At 38.2% G+C, this 21,634-nt stretch overlaps 1 protein-coding gene across 9 annotated transcripts in view; it reads right to left on the minus strand.

Annotated features, from left to right (window-relative positions):
• LOC128875413 (uncharacterized) overlaps nucleotides 1-21,634 on the minus strand; it is an 82,746-nt gene that overhangs the window by 15,784 nt on the left and 45,328 nt on the right. For 6 of the 9 annotated variants that reach the window (XM_054120968.1, XM_054120971.1, XM_054120970.1 and 3 more), the window contains exon 3: nucleotides 3,121-3,381. In XM_054120968.1, the coding sequence (XP_053976943.1) occupies nucleotides 3,121-3,381 (261 nt within the window). Of the gene's footprint in view, nucleotides 1-3,120; nucleotides 3,382-8,671; nucleotides 8,690-8,822; nucleotides 9,210-21,119; nucleotides 21,138-21,634 lie in introns of those variants that run through there. The other 3 variants (XM_054120977.1, XM_054120976.1, XM_054120975.1) reach the window with 3 other exon arrangements.

Consider the following 21,634-nt stretch of genomic DNA (forward strand, 5'->3'; position numbering starts at 1 on the left):
AGATAAACTAAGAATCTCTTATGGATTCACGGCAGTTGTGTTTGTCCACGATTTTAACACGTTTGCTGCGGTAATCGTCGCCACCGATAGGTGCTTTTTGCGAAGAATACTTAATTGCATACTCCTGTTTGGCATTAAAACAAAACTGATGAAATCCTTTGAGTGTGGTTGTTTCCGCTTAGCGTAAATGATCAAATAAAGAAATTAGAGTACAAATTTGTTCGTCTTCTCTTTCAACATTAATTATATTTGTCTGGAAGGTCCATGCCGATTTTTGTACACGTCTGAATATATCGAAATAGTTAAAAATAAATAACATGTGTACATCCCTTAAAAGGTGGAAAATTCAAATGTGCCTTTGAATTTTTCTTAAAAATTGGCATAAACGTTCTGAACAGCCTAATACGTTCTCTCCAAATGATTCTTTAGATGTTTAAAATATAAATTCAAATTATCGAGATAAATTAAGAAATAATAGTTACACGCAACACAAATGCAAGGTGCTCAATGCAGTGATAACACGAAGAACCAACTAATACCCTGTACTTAATAAAAGAACAATAATATATAAAACGGAAATTTTGCCTACGGTTAACTAGTTGGAGTTCACCACTTGCTACTTAACCTGATCCTTGTCAAAATAAAATTTCACCAAAGTCGCGGTAACCGAGGCAAAAGTTATCCGCGAGAGAGAATGCGAATGTATCCGAGAATATATTAGGCAAAGTAGCGCGTAAATTGAGCCATAAAAACGTATGACTCGTGAAATTGCATTGTTACGTAAACGTGGACGATATAAATCGAATACAAATGTAAGAGGTCGGTAGGTCTGGCCTCGATCGTCGATCAGTGTGTACTGGAAAAACTTGTTTTCGACTTTGAGACCCTGTACTTGGCGATACGATCGATCTTCTTGGAGCATCTACTATACAAGGTCTCCGCAAGTTAAGGGACCGGACTTGGTCAGGATGTTTTAATGATAAAAATAAAACGAGAATGTTATGTAAACGTAAATCCAAAACCATGTAGATTCGACTTCGTTTAAAAGATATAACTAGACTGCGGATCTTTGTGCATTTATAGAAATTTTAATGTGCAAGAAACTGCGAAATGTAAAAAATAAAAATTAGGTTGTCTATTTATAGAACACTGCCGTACAAAATAACTGAGTAGAAGTCACAGAAGAAAGTTTTGGGACAACCTAATATTAGACTACATCATCAAACTACATCAAAGCTACAAAACAAGAATATAAAAAATATTGAAAGTAATGTTCATGTTATAATATTTGCAGAATAAAATTAATTCCTATTTAGGTTCAATTTTTGTAAGCACGTCCACGAAGATTTTATTTTGCATAAAGATCCGCAGTCTAGATATAACGAACTTTTGAATAAGAAGAATCTAATAACGGGTTTGTTATTAGGTCTACTGGAAAGTTCTGTCTTTAGAATAAAACAAAATAATAAATTTTTCATACCTTGAATAAATTTGATCGAATAACATCATTTTTATCATTGCTTATGACATGTTGCTAGCGTGATTGCAATTTGTATATCATTTTTAATGAACATGCGCATACTTGAAACTTGTTGTAACCGGAACGGATACAACTTTCCGGTAGACCTAATATATTGATACGTTTAATTAACATTCACTCGTAGCTGACACGACCCAGAATGCAAATGTCTATTCTTACGTAAAGTATAAACACGATACGTCACTATCAATAACTGTGTCTACTTTTAAAATCAACAGCAGATGTATTTGAACGAAACCTATGCATGTAAAATGAAATTCCCTCGCTAGTCAATGAAAAATATGCTAAGAAAATATTTGATCTTGTTTCTTGTTTCTTCTTCCACGGTTTACGTGGCTCGAACTCGACACAAGCCTTAAGTAAACGAATATCTACACCTTGTTTCCTATCCTGTGGGTTGGCATTACGTGTTCTACGGTTTTCTCTCGGGACACCTTACACTAATATGTACGCATGTATGTATATTTATACGAACAGAGAAACGGAACATCTACGAACGACATATGTATGACTGAAAAACCGAAAAGAGTACCATCTACTTCAACACTAAACGTTTACGAATTTTCCACGACTGTAAACTCGATCACGACTCGTGCATCTTTATATCAGTAATTATTGCTAAACGAAGATAATGTTGTTCGAAGCAATTAGGGAATATTTTGGATAGTTAAGTAAGAATATTTTGTTGAACTGTTTAACTGATTGAAGTTGATTGTTACAAATCGAATTTACAATTGAAAATCGAATTGTACAATTGCAATTGGTTTGTTTTTAATATTTGGCTTTATGTATGTTACCATTGGATAATGTTCTTTTGAACAAATGTTAAAAAAATAAACGTCAGCTGCCAAAATTGTTCAAATAATAAATACATTGATAATTTTTTAAATTTGGAAAATGAGGCTTGTAAGGGTTCATTCGAAACAGTGAAATTATTATAGTAGAGCACATGTACAATATTTCATTCTTCTAAAGAAGAAATGTTAGGTGGTCCAAAAAGTTTCTTCCATTTCATTAATGAGTAATGCATACACAATATTTTATGCCGCGCAAAATTGAGTGCAATTCATGAAAGAAACTTTTGGAACAACATAATATTAGACTACGTCATTAGAAAGATTGAAATATTCTTGTATCGCTTTCTTTACATGACATTGAACAAAAAGCTAGAAAACGCTAATTTCATCGTGTACCTAATCTATGGATAAAATATTTCAAGCAGACGATTCTCCAGTTACTTCGAGCAATTTTCTACAAGGAGAACTACAAACAGTTCGACTGCGGGAAACAACGACGAATACGTTCGTCGGTTTCGTTATCTAAATTCTTACCCAGAAACGAGTGATACGTTCTCCGCGGCACATCGAAAAAATCGTCAGCCGTTAACCGGTCGGCATTAACGGAGCGGTTGCGAATATACTCGGAGTTGGAACCGTAGAGCGGAGATACTTGGGCGTGTCGAGATTGACATTAACGTGTACCCGTCGAACATACCACGTCATTCGCGTTCCAGGAAGTCTGGTTTCTCTTACTTTTCCCTTTCGTCGAATGCAATTAAAAGTAAACGATACACACGGTACCTGTTTGACTTTGGCGTAACGATGTCCCTGGTCTCGGACGTGTATTTCCTTTCAGCACGTCCGCCGTTGAAAAGCTCGACGGTCTCCCTGGTAACCGTTTCAAGAAGAGGCTCGCCGCCCCTTCTACCCTTGCTGAAGGTCCTTTGATCCGTTTTCCGGACCATAACCACCCTCGACAGGGGCTGATTGAATTCGTGGCCGTGCATCGTTGGCGGAATCATCGCTAACGACTGCGAGAGGGGCCCTCCGACTCGCGGGGACCTGGAACAGATTTGCATTGCGGAAATGAGCGGGTCTGCGCCAAACGTTGCTCATTTAAAATGGAAATTTTACCCCCTTCCCGCGTTATTCAAGTCACGATCGTTATTTCTTTTTTTCCCTCGACGAATTTTTCCATCGAACGTTCTATTATACTTCCGGAGAAATTATTACTTTCTAACATTTTTATTCCCTCCGTTATAAACTCGTAGGTGTGACAACCTAGGACCTTTCGCGGTAAAATAATTTATGTGGTATTAAGAATGTACTATTTTACAGGGTCAAAAACCAGAAATACAAGGCAAATCAAAAATTTTACTAATAGTTAAGTAATCTTTTAAATCGTAGACAAGTAATCCCTTTAATTTTATTTCGAGTATATTAATTTTCAAAGCATTTTAGTTCCTCTATGCAGCGCTTCTTAAACTACGGGTCTCTTTTATTTATGTTATCGCAAAAAGTGTAGTTTTGATGAAAAATAGGTCGTATAATTTTTGTAACTATAATAAATACAATTTTACAATTTTTGTGCAATTTTTAATATCATATTTTTGAATGTTTTTAAACAGATACTAAAACTATATCTTTTCATGCGTGTATACATTGTTACCTAAGCAATAAATCATGACAAAATATTTGCATGTCTTTATTTTATGTATTCGGGGTTGCGAACAAAATCACAATCATAAATGGGGTCGTGAATGAAAATTGTTTAAGAAGCCTTGGACCAATTTCAACGAATCCTCGTGTATATCTAATAGTACGCGATCGAATGATTGTAACGGTCCACAATAAGATTAATAACGGCGTCTTAGATGTTTTACAAGTACCCACGTCTACAGTTTAATCTGTACTTAGCGAATGTTTACTTTGACCTAACGATCCCATGAAGTGCAGCGTCTACTTATTCAGACGGTTACGACTGCTCGTAGAGCTCGTACCGGAAAATAGAACATAACGACACGCGATGCTTCATCAAAGTGTACTATGCATTAGCCCCGCTATATCAGTTCCCACATCTTGATTCTTATCTTTCTGACGTAAGTAACGACGAAAGTGTCAACGAGGAAGCGTCTGTAAGGCATAACCATTCGCTAAGTATGAAAATAACAGTAATAAATAAAAATATAAAATCTGATTTGTTCTAGATGCGAAGTATTTAAACCTAAATACGATAAGGGTGAAACCCGATTTAAAATATACGTAACCCTATTTTGCATGGGATTCGTCAAGCAGTGCTTCGAGAAAACCTGTCAATTATCTTGACCTTTGTACACATTTGCTTCCAAGTAACTTACGAACCTCGGCAACTAAATCAAATTTAATGTTTTAACTTTTAAATATCTTAATAGCCATGGAGGACTGAAAAAAACACTACAAGAACTCCTATTATAACGGGAAATACATTTTCGCGTGCGCACGTCTACATGGAACGTTAGATGGACACGTCTAATTACGATACATGTGGTAATAACGTCTCCTGGAGTATGAGGTCAGTATTCATAGCTCCGAGTGAGCATCCTGATGGTGTTACACGAGGTATTAAATCGAATCAAAGTATGTTTTTTCTTCCAACATAAACATATAATGTGACAGGAATAAAACCAGTAGGTATTGGTTGATTAAAATCTCTGACATGGACCACTTATTTCTAGAACATCCTACAGCTCGCGCCACGATTATTGAATCCATCGTCCCAGCGTGAGCAACTCGCATCGATCGTCGGTAACGTTAATTTTTTACTTTCTCCGCTGGATCCAATTACCCGAGGGATTCTCTTCAAAGACCGTGCACACGATCCGGCAAGTAAAACAATTTATTATCCAATGAAACGCAGAAGTGCATGCTCGTTTCGTGCCCGAAGGTCGGTACACGTTTCCAAGCCGTTTCGCCACCGCCACAATGTGCCCGATTCGCACGGAGTTCCATTCCCGTGGAACAATTATTAGCGCGCGAAACAGCGCGATCCCGAAATTATACGCTCGAGCTTTCTTTTAAAGTCTCCATTTCGCCGAGCTGATGGTAACCTTGTCGAACAGTCGTTAATACGCGCGGACTGTGCCAGTTTTCCATATCTATGAATGTTCTCGACCTTTGCTCAAAGGAATACACACGCGGGATAGAAATAATTCTTTCCCATAGAAAGAAAACGTATCGATAACTTCGTACCTTGGTAAAATTACTAAATAACTTGCACGCTTTAACAAATTTAAGAAATATAAATTATGGAACGCCATTTGCACGAAAATTGTCTTTGCTATAAAATAACCGTCACACCAAGGAACTTAACGTATTGATAGCAACTTTATACCTTGGTCGAATTACTAAATAACTTGCAAGCTTTAACAAATTTTAAAAATACAAAGTTCGTAACCCCATTTGTACAAAAATTGTGTTTGCGATAGAACAACCATCACGCCAAGGGACTACAGTTCTTCTTATAGAGACAAATTATTTAGTATAATTTTGTTATTAAGTCAACATTGAATACATACGAGTTAAAGAAGAAGAATTTGTACAAGTACAAAAATAACAAATTATTAGTGAAGAAGATCCAATCACCGAATGGAAATCTTTAAGCAGTAAATCAATAAACGTTAAACTATTCTTTTAACTCTTTCGAGTTCAATGGGTTAACTCTGCGCTATGAACTACCGTTAAATGTTAAATTACGTAAAACAAAAACGTATATAAATCAAAACGCATCGGTAAGTTGCTGACACAGTTCTTCTATGCAGCTTGAAGTTTACTTTTATTTTTAATCCTATGCGTCAAAAAGCTAATGCAACCCATAACTTATTTGCAACGTTATTCAAAAGTTTTCAAACACTAGGAATTATTCATTGGAAACTTTCTAAAGCAACGTAATATCGTTAGAAGCGTCCATCACCTGTGATCAAAACGCGATCAACAAGTCAACGCGTCCAATTTTGTTCCGCGAGAAATTAAACCTGAACGGAGTAGGTCGAACGACGACGTCTTTTTTTATTATTCTACTTTGTGAAGCTATGATGTTCTTTGTAAAACAGAAAAAGAAGATGTTCGAGGACGACTGTACGATCGCAACAATCTCCCATTCGAATCGGTGAAATTGCGAGTCGTCGATTGGAAAGGGGGTGACCAACGTTCGGCTTCGATGCACACGTAATCGGGAAAAGTAATATTTGTCGATTGTAAATCACTCGATGTCATGCTCACGGCGAAGGAAAGCATGTCTCGGCATATTGCTTTCGCTTTTTTATGTAAGCTTTTGACGACTGGGAAAAATGTCGAAGAAAGGATGATACGTGGAAATGCAATAGTTACGTTTGAAGTAAGAGTAGTTTGGAAAGTAGTTCCTGATTAAGAGTTTCGAGTTTTCCGTGTTACGCGAACTGCTGAAATTTTCACAGCTATCCGAATAACAGGATTTTCGAATACTTGAATGCTCCAGTTGTCTAAGCTTTTCAAATAATTAAATGATTTAAACTTGTTCATAATTACTCGAGTTCTAGATCAATTATTCAGCTAGTCCAACTCTAAGCAATCGAATACTCGATTCAATTCAGTTAATGGAGTCGAGTCGGCGTTATTAGCTCGGATCGATTCTGTCAATTGGTTAGATAGGTCAACTCATCGGAAAGGCTAACAGACACAAACTTCGTTCGGGAGAATGATGAATGTTTCACCGACCTTTTTAAGAAAAAAACCATGTCAATGAGAGAACTCGAGGGAATAATTGCCGAAGTACCCTTTGATGTCGATGATAGGAAATACAACCACAAAATAATTTTTTAACGAAAGAAAAAATTCTTTTTCTCTCTGGTATGTAGATATAATCAATAAATATTTAGAGAGTTCAGAAGCTTGTTAGACTTTGCATCAGGCTTTTTACTTTAAACAAATTTCTTCTCGTTCTTAAATTATGTTGATTTTATAATTACACTTCATACAAACTATTGAAGAACACACAAACTGTGACTCGAAACATAGATGTTTCAGACTAATGTCAGGAAGACAACAAAGACACGTCCACCAAAATAAATTAATAAACAGTAAGTAAATCCAACGTTGACAGTAATTGTAAATAAACTAAAGCGTACATGCGTGAACTATACGTTGTAAATATTTACATGAGACCTGAACGTGCTCGGCCATAATGCCGTCGACAATTTCTCGGGGAACAAATATAAGCGAAAATAACGAATTAGTTACGTAAAACGGAATTGTGCGATTCGACCCGCATTTCAGTGCGCAGAAAAACCTTGGTAATAACACAGCGTTTCTCGAACATTGCTGTATACGGTCTGATCATTTTGTTTTTATTTACTATATAATGGATGTTCTTATCATTCGCTATAACATCTTATAATCGTTCTTTTCATTTAGCGACCTCGTTCCATTACTTGCTGACTTCTTGCTAAAGGTTTTTGCGATTCGTCTTATATAACACAATCCAGTGAGATTTGTTCTCACATTATTGTATCAACGTCATTCTTCTCCTTTTACTTGCACAAATGTATATCTAGAAGCTTAACCGGAGTTCTTCTTCGTTTTGCTCGTGCGAGTAAAGCAGATAAATATGTTAGGGGTATTGTATATTTTTCGATATACAATTTTATATATACAATTTAATGTATCTGGCAAGTTAACAGAGTTTAACGTAGTGAGTGCATTAGATGTTATTATAATTTTAATTGGTGGAATTATGAAACGAAATTCATTTAATGTAAAATAAAGTAAAAGCCAAAAAATCAGTTCATTCGTGAAATAAAACACGTGAAACTATATTTTAGAATTTTAATTTTATAGAATTTTATAGAATTATAAAAAGCACTGAAAACTACAATTACTTATCGCTAGACTGCGGATCTTTATGCGTTTATAGGAAATTCGAAAGATTGAAATAAGAAAGATTGAAAATAAAGTTTATGTTTATAACATTTGCAGAATAAAATAAATTCTTATTTAGGTACAATTTTTGTAAGCGCATTCGCGAAGATTTTATTTTGCATAAAGATCCGTCTACTTATCACTAACCATCGAATACAAAGTTTTAATAATTTCCGAATAGAAAAAGCACAACGATACCAGAAAGGGAGAATTCACTTGTTTAGGTTTGATGTCGCTATTAACAAACGAGCGATACTGAAAAATGACTGAACAAAGCGCAGGATAAATTTTTGTTTCTGACAGTCTTTCCATTTAAAAATTTGTCCAAAATACCCCTCTAGAATTATAGAATTATAGAATTATAGAATACCTCACTAAACAGGGGATGAAACATAATCACGCAAATAAAAATCGAACGAACATCTCACGAATAAATCGCTATTCGCTGCTTTAACTCCTTATTCATCGCTCCAATACGTCCATCTCTGTACACAACCAGTTTGGAACAATACCGCGTCGATTGAACCGGTAACTCGTTCTTAGGAGTTAGTATCCTGAATTCGCTTACGAACCTTGGGCAGATGTCGAGCACCTATGCGCGCAAGAAACCGGAGCAAACAAACACGGATCTTCTCACGGCACTCGCGACAAGATCGAACCGATTCGTGATCGAGGGACGCGCGAGTCGATGGCACTCGACGCAGAACACCGCGAGGTACGAAGCACGTTGCCGGAACGAAAACAGCGGAATATCGTGCGCCGGACGAACGCGAGTCGCGAAAAGGAATAATATCGGCCCGATCAAAGGAAGCGTCCTCGTTTCGACGTTGCGCGCGTAGAAGGCTCCATGGCTTTCCTCGCGGCGCGGCCTCTCGTGTATCCTCGACGACCGCTCTAGCTCTCGGCCCGGTACAAACCGCACGACAGAACGAACAAAACTGGCACGAGTCGGGCCACGAGAAAGAGAGACGGGCCTCCTCTCTCGGAGAGGAAAGGTGGCCAATTAGCCGTTACTCGGTGCACATGCCTTAACCAACTATCCAGCGCAGCTGCAGCGCCGCTCTGCATCGCGCGCCGCACGCTTCTCCGGATTCGCATTCATAAACGCGCCCCGGTGCACCGGGAGCATCGCGTTCCACGCCGATTGTAATTCCAAAAAGCGTTAAAAAGAATCGTCACGTTCGTATACCGTGAGTCGCGAAAGTATCGAACGCGAGTGACAAATATATGGAAAATGAAGAGGTACCTCTGTCGAGATTTAAAAGATCAATTGTTTTTCTCAATATTATACGAGTCCCATAAGTATTTATACCATCTATGTTCATTGAAGAAGTTTGTCTAAATTATATTAAATTTTTTATTATAGATATATGCATGTGTGTTGTTTATTCATGTATACATTTATAACTAGCTGCGCACCGCGGTTACATCCCCGTGGAATATTATTCCTATTCTATATTATATTATTATTCTATATCAATGTTATTCCTATTCTATATCCCATAAGTATTTGTACCATCTATGTTCATTGATGAAGTTTGTCTGAATTAAATGATAGGTGCGATTTTTCCAAATAAATTTTTCATTATAAATATATGCATGTGTATTGTTTATTCATGTATACATTTATAACAAGCTGCGCACCGCGGTTAGATCCCCGTGGAATATTATTCCTATTCTATATCATGTTTGGGATTGTATTGTTCGTAGGTACGATTACTGCAGTGTTTATGTAGTTAGGTACTTCGTAACAGCTGAACGCATTTAACTGGATCTAGGGTAGAGATAGATTTTTAAATGTAAATATTAACGACACAGACAGAAACTTCAATTTTATTTAATGTACAGATGTATAGATGAAACAGATTTGGAAACATCAAATCTATCATTTAATTTAGACTGACTGTGCACACCATGTGTCAATAATTATGTTAGGTACCTAAACAGTGCACGAAATTGTTTCACTTCGTTTTTACATCTCAATAAATAATAATATTCCATTTATTTTCCTACCTTCATAAGAATACTGCCTGAATATTATTTCAAATAAGAAGATTAGAAAAATCTGTTGTTATTTCTGTTATCATCGATATTCCCGTAATTACCTGCGCGTGCCAATCAGTTTGTGACTCACTGTATTGTGATGTTTTTCAGCTAATGACTCATTTATGGTAGTGTTTATCTAGTTTTTATAGCAAGCGTTTGACCCTCTGAAACTTAAGACCGTTCGCAAAATGGTTAATCGCGACTAGACCGTGTAATAAACAGTCGCCGTATAAAGAAACCCAAATTCCTTGAAATACCTTACTTTGAAATACCTTACCTTGAAATACCTTACCTTGAAATACCTTACCTTGAAATACCTTACCTTCGTATTTCAAGCGCTACCTCAATCCCCTGATATTGATGTAACAAAACATGTATTCGGTATAAGTTGGACCAACAAGAAGATTACACGTGCCGTTTGAAATATTTTGTAATTGTAATCAAGGTAATTGTAATCAAGGAATTTGGGTTTGTTTATACGATGATTATTTACTACATAATGTTACATGCCTTAACAATGCCTTAATCGTTCATTCAGTCACTTAAATAATGGTAACCAATCGCTAATAACCGAAACCGTCGATGCAAGTTTAAATCCAATCAAGGAAAAGTTATCGAAAATTAAATTGGGAAACTTTGTTGTCTCACAGAAATTGTTGATAGAATCTACAGTAACCGAGATATCGATCCGGTGCTTCCTTTCTTCAATAACTTATGAGGGTAAGTAACAGCAGCGACCTACTTTTTCGTGTTCCGGAAAATAAAGCGAAAAACGTTGCGTACAGAAAACGTTAGCGTCCGAACAAAATAAATATAAATATAATCCTATCATTGATATATCCTCGTAAATAATTTTCGAGAGTGATTTTGAAATATACAAATTAATTTCTTAGCGTTGCAACCCCTGTTGCGCATCGTCGTCACGACAGACTGCAGTGAAATACATGTACAAAAATTTGTATACAAAATCACAAACACTCTAAGATAATCGTATCGTTCTTTAAAATCTTTCGTCAAACATTCAAGAAAAAGGCATGAAAAGTTAAATGCATCTACAAGTGGAACACACGAACCGTTGACAATCGAACATAAAATTAAGGATACAAACAAAAATTTGAAACAATACTAACAACTTAAATCCACGTTTTTACTTCACACTAGACACAAGAACACTGCGTACAGCCATTGTTTCCCCACAAATACTACCGTTTAAGCCTCGCTATCTTCCGAATCACGTTTCACATTTTCCAACGTCGTTGCATCCTCTCTAATCACGCTAATCATCGCAAGATGCGCCCCTCGCCGCTTCGACGTATGCACGAATTACGCGGAACAATGCCAAGTGTCGAAACGACCCGCATTTTAAATACCAGGTCCACGAATAACCATGCAAATCGAGGGGAAAGGTTTCGTCGAACGGCTCCGCCGCGCCTTTCATCTTTTCCAGCTCGCGGCGCCGCGGAAAGAAAAGAAATCCGACGACGAGTTCCACTGAATTACACACAGCAACGAGGGAGGGAGAGAGAAAACGCGACGGGAGCGAGGGAGTAAAAACTGAAATGATTTTATCGGGAGGCGTCCAGCAGGCGGTTTCTTCCGCTTTCGCGACAAGGCGTAAGAGTACGGTGCGCGCCGCGGAAAGCAGCGTAATAATTGGAGAACGAAGATGCACGCCGGAGCGTGTACCGCTATTCCGGCTGACCGGAATCACTGCTCTGGAACAGCACGGTACTCCTCTCCTTCAGCCGGACACGAGGAGAGCACCGACGCGCTCCCGGAGAACACGCGACTCCAGCAACACCTGTTACGATCGCTCGAATGTTCCTCTTTAACCCGTTAAACGCGGAATTTTGTCTGAAATGATCTCCGCGGAGCGCGGAGTTAAAATGAACCAATGACGGGTATATACGTCGAACGCAGAAAAAATGGTCCCGTTAATTGTACAAAAAACGAGGAGGGATTACATTTAACAACAAAATTAATCATTGGTTTCTGAATATGTTATCAATGGAATATGGGATCATATAAACACTCACGGGGCCGGCCAAAATTATCCAATTGAAAGGCACCAATTTTAATTAACTTCTTACAGAATTATGATATCATTAATAGTTGCAAGACATTTTTTTTAGTAGCTATGATTCGGTTTAAAGGAGCGAGAAAAACCATCAAAGTATTATTATTTAATATTCATCTTATAAGAAATGTATAATATGTAACAGCATTTGTAAATAAATAATTCCTTGTAAAATTTAAGCGTAGGATTCGAATATGAATTCAGGTCCCACAAAAGGTCACACCGTCCCCGAACACTCAATCGATACTTTTAATCTTTATTTTATTTATTTATAAAAGCTTGGAAGTACGATCTTTAATCATGACATTTTCAATACGTTCAATTCGAAGAAACCGCAAAGAATACACGTCGGACGCACTTAACTGATTAAGGAGAGAAGCCTACCTAGGACGAATCGATAAAAGAAGCATATTTCGCCACTTTTCAAACGCGCATAACTCCATCAAAATTTTCACGAGTAATTTTATCGCGTAGTGTACGATCAAGACATTTTCAAAACGTTAAATTCGAAGAAACCCCAAAGAAAATGTTTCGTTAAACAACAGAGGCAGTGTTCCCCTTTAAACGTTAATCGATCCCCGATTTAATCTCGCTCGAGCTTCATTAATTATGCGAACCACACACGGCGTTGGTCGAAAGCGCATCTTGCGCCGCACCGTGGAATAATAACGAGAGAACTCTGTCGCCACGATGACATTTCGACGACGTATTTCCACTTTACGAGACACACAAAAACTCGAAGGATAAATGGACACTTTACGATTCGGTTTTATAGTTGCGCCGTACTATCTGTACCAATGCTGTCACCTTTATTGCTGTTGCACGACAGTTTTGCAATTTAACGGACACGCGGAAGTACCATCGAAGGATGTCGAAATGGCGGAAGCGCAGCTCTTATTGGTTCCGAAGTTTTAGTTGGTCTAAATTCACAATAGCTTCGAGGATTCTGTTTTTTAATAACAAGATACATCTATCAGTCAGTTTAATCCTCTATGGGAAGAATTTTTTATTTCTGCAAACAACTTACAAGGCATTTATTTTAATATCTCAAATTGTTGGTGCTCTCGACCATCATTAATATTATTATTGATTATCAGAGACATTGCATAATTAAGACGTATACGTCATTTTGTGAAAAGGCTAAAATTATTTGCTAAAATGTATCAGCATGTGACCTGAAAGTTATCCAGACCCATAGAGGGTTAAAACGAAAAATCTAGACATATTTCATACTTCATAATGTTTTATTAAAAACAAGATCCTGAAACTCCTTTCAGTAAAGCCTTCGTAATAAGAAACTTATCCGAAAAACTTGAGAATAACCGAATAACCGTCCATCGTCTGTAATTCAAATAGAATTCAAATAGAATTCAACCGAAGAATATTAACGAGAAATCAGATTTCTTCTTTTAAATCGTGAGATCTTTCTGTACTAGCACTTTACATTTTGCCAATCTACGTCGGTCGGCTTCCTGCTGCTTCGTCGAACGAAGTACTTACAGAAGAATTAAATTCTCACGGAGAGGTCGTACGAGGCGGTTTTTCCATTTCTGGCTAACACTTTTCCTTATCTGCATGATTTATCGACGAATGTAATTTACTAACGGCACGTGGTCGCCATTCACAATACACATAGTAACGTAACAAGCGGTACTCCCGAGAGCACGCAGAAGACTATGGTGGCTGGCTACGAAGGCAACGGAAGCCTTACCGTGAAACAGGAAGAAAGGACGAAGGGTGTCCCAGTGAATAAATTTTGACCACGTATAACGTTCTTTCTCCAGAATTTTTCCAAGTGCCAGATGCCCATAGTTCCTCTGTTACGATTCAGGTGCTTGACGAGTGCACCTGTTTATCAAAAAGGGGCTTCGTAATGGCATGAAAACAGCGTTGGTTATTTTTTCGTGCACTGAAACGAACTCGTGTCATTAGTATTTAAAATTTAAATTAGAGTTGCATTTATAGTTCAATTTTAGAATTGGTGATCGTAATCTGGCGGGATATTAAAACGCGTGAAGTGTTATAGAAATAGATTGGAATTCTAATAAAACAGAGTCCATATTTCTAGTAACATCTTTGTTGCATAAATGCAAGGATACCGAAAAATTTGCCAAATAAATGAATCTAAAATAAAACTAATTACGCGTTCTACCTAATTGTCCTTGACAAACATCGCAAGAAATATCCTTCTTCGTCTGGTTATCTGAACGTTGTTACTCGTGGCTCATAAAACATTCCTAAGACTAGCAACTAATTAAGGAGCGTCCAAAGCGGCAGGAGTCAACGATAACGCCAATTTTCTTGCAACACCGCGTAATCGGATTTGTCACGCTACTCGCCACAATGCAGGTTTGCGCAATTGCAGCAGATGTTGTCTTCGGCGAATGTTGCAACGTGTTTCGCTAAGCATTAAAAAGGAAAGGGAAGATAGAGAGCCTTGTCAACAGGTACCATCGCTCGCGTTTATCCGACTCGTATTATCTCTAGCACCGAGATTACGTCTTGGCAATTTACCTCATCGCGCGCACCATAAATTCCAGGTGAATCGTCGAAACGCGGCAGGAGACGCGGTAATTCATCGCGGTTGCCATTTAGTGAAAGTATCTAACACTGGCGCACCCAGGATGGGTGGCGAAGGAGCAATTTCGCAACCGACACCTGCTACAAATGTACATTTTTTAACGTGCCAGATCTTTCCACGGATAAAGGTGAATGTAAAGTAATGCCATCGAATGGTGCATACCTAGACGAGGGAGGATCTAAACGACGAAAGCGTTTAAACGGCTCGATAAATGCAATGAAGCTGTGTATTTAACTTTCATGGATATTTACGATTACCTCTCGTCACTTTTTCGATTATCTAAAAGAGCGAGTCGTCTAAACTGGTACAGGGCATTTTCACGGAAATCATTACACTGTTATAGACAAAGGTTCTTTTTAGTATCGTGTTCCGTTACCTCGTGACATAGAAAAGAGTGTAGTGGCAGTGGTTCCTGTGGAGGAAGAGCAAGAGAGGGGAGAAAAGAAAGGGACCATGCGTTTCGTCCTGGGCCTGCTAGTGGACTCGTCAAGGCTACCTAGCACACCTGGGCCTTATATGAACGTTAGGCGAGACTGAGTACTTGCAAAAACCGCGATGTACGCGTGGTGTCCCTCTAGTAGTGAGAACATTATGTGCCCCACATAAGTAAATCGCACAAAAGTGTCAGCAATGTCAGCATGTAACGTCTTAACGTGCGAAATATAATCTAAACGATAAATAAACTCCTTCTGTATCTTCACTAATAATGATCTACGAAATGTCGAAAAGGATTGCGACGCGTTGACTCGTAAATATTTAATTACAGCCCTCTCGTTGGATCTCTGGTTGCACCACTGGTATTGACAAAGTGCAACGATATATCTCTATGGAAGATGCGAACATACGAATCATCGCGTATTCGTGCAAATAGAAAAAGAAGCGTAACATTGTTGATGGTAACGAAGTGACGCTTTGAGATACGATCAACGTATCGGGCAAGTAGCAATTAAACGAAGAGCATAGGCGCTTCGAGCGCGAAACGAACGAGCGCAGCCTCGACACACGCTAACCGGACACGGAGGTGCGTTTAAGAGGGATTTGCATGACCGTAAGCGATGTGCACGTGACCATCCCGAGTGGAAATGAAATATCGAACTTGGGAACTGTACGCTACCGTACATACAACACTGCGGTAGAAGTTACAGCTGGAACTAGACGAATACATAATTGAATATTTGAATACATTATAGGTATACGAATGCTATGAATACCTCTTACATTTGAGTATTTAAATAACGTTATTCATATACACCCACCTCGTCAAATCTAAAATAGTAAATTTCCTTTTTTACGTACACAAAAAGCATTCGTATTAATTAGTAAAGTAAATCTTTAGCGGTAGAGAAATGCGAATCGATCATTTTAAAAATTCCACGTTTAATCATTAGTGGTAATTAAGATCAAATCAGCTGTTATATTTGATAATGGAATAAATTCATTTTTTCATGTATCGAGACATTTAAAGATTTGCATTTGAATTCTGAATTTTTTTTTTTTTTTAAGTGGACTTACTCCATTTTCAAATATAGCAGCTCAAATATCTCCTAAAGTAATCCTAATCGTCGCTGAAAAATAGTCGAAGATTTTCATTCGCGTCCTGAAAATCGCATGCGAAATGATACACCGGTTAATTCTCCGCCACTTGACACATGATAAATCGTTCTGCGCGTAATCACGAGCGAACCCGCCTTGGAAACAGCTGAGGGTTGATAAAGCATACATTGCCTAATTCTCCCGCGGAGAACGCGACACGGACTATCGTCCGTAGTTCAAGGCCGAGTAAGGTTGCTATATCGAGAACTGCAATCTGCATCATAATGTCACTCATTGCCCGTTCGAGCACGAACGAAAATGTGCAACAACCGCTCGTTCCTGTTTCTGAGTACTACGAAACCCTTCTTTTTCGTTGCGTAAAAGTTGAGGAATAGAGTCCGCTCGGGATCTGTTGCTCACATCCACTTCATCTTTCAGACGTACACAGAGTTTTAAATTGTAATAAAACTAACAAGGAACTTCGCCTAACTGTAAATAGAAAATAGAAAAATATTAGACACGTATTTTTTTTATTTTGGTTGATATTCTTGTTCAGGGGGTGAAAACCACCCTCCAAATTACGAATATATACGTGCGTGTTGGCGTCACCTATTATTCAAATTAACCAGTTTTCAATCAGCAAGAACATGTTTAACGAGAAATGTTTATAAAAACGCGATGTAATTGGCTACAGCGGCACTACGTATGTCTCAGTTTCCATATCGTTCTGATCTTGGCTGGAAAAATGTATCAACAATGTCTGCTATTTCATTTATTGGACACCAATTGACCAATTGAATTATCAGTTCGGTGCTAAATAATTACTAATTTCGATCAAATAAATAAGAAGTACGAATTCAGGACGAAGCATCGTAATTTGTTTGTGAGAATAAACAATAAACTCTCACTCGTGCGAAAATAAACGAGCTACATACGAATCAAATCAAATCTTTTCAGTACAAACAATGAAACTGAAGCTCCCAAACTATCTCTGAAAATGACAAGTCACATGCGCTAACCAAGCTTTTAACAATGAACAAGTCGCATCTGATAGGAAAGAAACTCGACCGAGCGTATCAAACCGCAAATCTTCACTCCGATGGAAGAAAAGGATTCGTGTGCCCGTTGAAACGAAACAACGCCGGAGTCAACTGACAATCAGCCTTATTATCTGTTACAACCCGACAGGATCGCCACGGATACGCGAAACGTGCGCGTAGATTGCACGCGCAGCTCTCGAGGATGGCGCTATCAAGATCACCAGGTCGACTTCCGGCGTCCGGATCGTTACAGCCGTACAGCAATTCGATCCTCGAGGCCGTTGGAGTGGCAAAAGGTGGGGTAACATTGACGAAGGAAAAAGAAATAGGAGATCGACGAGACATCGGAGATATATTGCGTCCTAACAGTGTCGCGCGACAAACGTTGTTGCGCAATCGTCGATATTTCAAGTTCCACGACTACTAGACTGTCTCGACGGTGTAAATTAAAAGAAAAATGGATTTATAGTTCTGAGTGGTATTTAAACTAATCGATCGATGAGATGATTATAGGAATACGTTTTTATTGTACCTCTTTCCTTCACTCAGACGTGTTCATTACTCGCGCGATGCAGAGAAAATGTCGTAAATAAATTACGCGAATTAATTGTATTTAATTACCAAAGAGTAATTATTTGTTCCTAACCTTTTGCAAAATGATATAATACGTTGATTCGATCAAGTGCTTCTATAATTATTATCAACATTGTCAGCAGGTATGAAAGTATGACAAATGGTTTTGGAAATGTTATTTATTAAAAGTATTTAAAGAAGAATGATGTCGTATTAGATATTGTTATAGGAGGGCTGTTTGCATGTATGACGCGAAGAATTGATTCTGAACGGTCGGATAATTTATTATAGGCAAGAAGAGCGTCGCGCATGGATGCCTCGAGGCGATCGATTTAGCGAGAACTCCCTTCCTAATTACATGTTTTTCGAAGCGATTAATTAGCCACGATCCCTGCAAGTTGATTACAGGCATTAGAATTCAAATTATAGTGTCAAGAGTACTTGTCTTAATGAAACTGCTCGCATCGTCTCAAGGAGTTATTGGATTTTTGGTGTCAGCACATTAGAAGATTATTTAAAATTAAAATCTGGTGTGTTTAAAAATGTATTACGGTAGGTTCGATTATTTCTATTTTCTTGAAATAAAATAACCAATTCTAATCTATAAGAAATCGTAGCTAACTTCGATAATACAAATATTTTCATTAGTTCAAAATTTCCTCGAAGGAAATATTTCCTCTTTGCTTGATTTATATAATGATTGCAAACATTTGATCCATATTGAACGTCGATAGAAGGAAAACAATTTTATCGCGTCAACGAGAATAAAAGTATTCCATGTGCCAAGATAATTACATTTTTAATGTCGTCTATTTGTGTACGACTCGTGTAACAAACATCGATTCTCTCGTTACAAAACGTACTTACTTCAATATTCAATAAATCTCTAAAAACATCGATCACGGAGTTACGGCCTGTCGCGCTTAATTGGCCCACCCTGTAGACTCGATCGTTGCTCTTTTCGCGCATTAGTTGCACAATGTCTGTTAAATAACGTACGTATCTCCACTCCGAACGACTCGCATTCGTAGCTACCATGCGAAACAAATTTGCAATATCACCAGGAAAAACCAGCTTCGTTTGCTTTCACGACTTCAATGATGCGAAACTCCCGTCTTATTACTATTTGCATAGTTCGTTTTCCGAGGGACCCCGCAGTGCTCGTCCGTAAATTGCTATTCTCCATACCGACCTCGTGCGCCCGTGTGTCTTTCCTCGTTCCTTCATTGAAATTTCTCTTTTATTTGACTCTGTCAGTCGGCGTGCAAATGGGCTACTGACGCAACCTGTGAACGCGCCACTGGCACCGCGTAATGACCGATAATTAGTCAGTCCGTTGCGTAACTCCCCATTGTCAGATAATACGTTCGGACGATTCGTCGGCCGAAGATACGTTCCGCGAACTCCTGATGCGGAAGACGATGCAACTTTTCGAGCACGTTTCTGTGCCCCGAGGTCTGAAACGAAGGTTTAATAGAACAAACGTTCTTCCAAGAATTGACAAGCACTTCTTTTACTGAACGTTCTAAACGATTTATTTTTGTCTCGCTTAGGAAGAAATGATCGTCGAAGAAAATTTCGTTTCTTGATACTAATTATAGTCTGGCACAACTCTATTACTAGATAAACTATTTTCTTGCACTTTTCAGAATTTTATTATTTATAGCCAATGATTATGTGCGTTTGTTTCTTAAGAATTTATTAATAACACAAAAACCTGTTCGCCTTGTGACAGTACAGACATTAGTTAACTTGAGTTATAACCATTTGCACTCGAGGCCTTTCTTAGTATTCTATTGCCACGAATGTTAAGCTTGATCTTATTTTATCAAGAAATGAAACCTAAACAAACATTATTGTCGGTCGATTTACTGCGTGAAACCTAGTGGTGACCGAGAGTCCACCTCTCGAATGCAAAGGGTTAAATATCTAAAGAAAGCAGAGTACTCAAACACTGCGTACGTGTTCCTCGAGTCTCGCAATAAAATTCGATGTACCTAAATAATTCAAGCAGCTCCAATGGACTTACTTATCTATATATTTCTATTCATAGAAATATATTTTTCGGTATACAATAGAATTACCATAACGTTGACTGTTCTTTTATCGAGACCTAGCGCCTGACGAACGTTTGCCAATTTAGATAGTACGTAGTCTAGAAGTCTTCCAGCTTTGTTCTAAGCAGAACAAAGTTCTTCATTGTACTTGAAGGTGCATTTATCATGATCTTCTCAAGGATAGGAGTGCACATAATACGCCCACTTGTACACTTTATCTAGGCTGTACTGGTAACCGTAATACAACCAGAGAGGGGGTGATTTTGCATAGAAAAATGAATCGAAATTATGGAATATGTTTACGAGGCTGACGAGTTATGCATAGGAGGCTTGATCTTCGAGAAAAAGAAGTCTTGAGTAGTGTAGACGTAAGATAATCTTGATTCTGTACATAACCACTTGTAGAAAACACGGTATGGCTTCACATTTGCTGATATTCGAGACTATTAGAGCAATTTACTCAAACATGGTACCGGGATAAAATATCGAGTGCTTGAATATTTTTAACAATTGTAGTTTGGAGCGTATGAACCCCAATATTACACGACTTGATTAAATATAGGAACTGACTGAATATTATTACAACGTATTTAAATATCGTTTCATTTCGAAGTAGTTAACCTTCGGGCAATCTTTCGATCGTATCATAGCATTTTATCAGAATAAGTCGATGGCAATCTGTTCGTACTTCATTTATGAAGGAAAGTTATGTTTCGATCGGTAGAAACATCGGCGTCGATCGAACGATCGATGTATTCGACACTTTTCGAGCAGTTTCGCGAGCTGTCGTACCGCGTTGTCCTTTGTTTGAATGCAAGCGGCAGGAGCACCATCGATCAATTCCAAATCCTTCATCTCAAAGGCGATACACATTAGTCTTCCATTCTAGTGTAAATCGCTCATGCAAAGTGCGTCGCAAACTGTGCAAATCTCAGGAAAAAGAAAAGTGCTTAATTACTCACGTTTAAGTGGTGAATGTCATATTCGCATCTTCGATGCGAGACCTTCTTTCATTTCAAACAGAGTTCGACCACATAATCACGAATAATCAAGCTTCTGTATCACTGTACACTATTTAACATTGTGATATTCGAGCGACACTTTCTGGAGCAACGGTTTGTTAAAAACTGAGCCGTTTGTAATGCTGCGATCAACGCTTGCGGTGATAAGATTAGATCGTAAATTCTTGAAACGCGCTCCGAAACGAAACGATTGACCAAATCTTTTTTTGTATCAACCATGGAATTTCCTGCTTTTCCAGCGGGTTTGACTCGCAAGTTCAGGTGCAATCGATCCTCAACGACTTCCCACGTTGCGTGTCGGTCGTAAACGTTTCGCGGCCTTGTGCTGGCGCACGTATGTAATAACGTTGCGAAAACAACCGTGAAAAACAGACACGCTGCTCGATCGATCGCACGGAATTTCGCATACCTGGTTTTATCACCTGAGCAATGCTTGCGGAAGATAAAACTGTGGA

This window comes from Hylaeus volcanicus, chromosome 4 (genome assembly GCF_026283585.1).
Source record: "Hylaeus volcanicus isolate JK05 chromosome 4, UHH_iyHylVolc1.0_haploid, whole genome shotgun sequence".
NCBI lineage: Eukaryota > Metazoa > Arthropoda > Insecta > Hymenoptera > Colletidae > Hylaeus > Hylaeus volcanicus.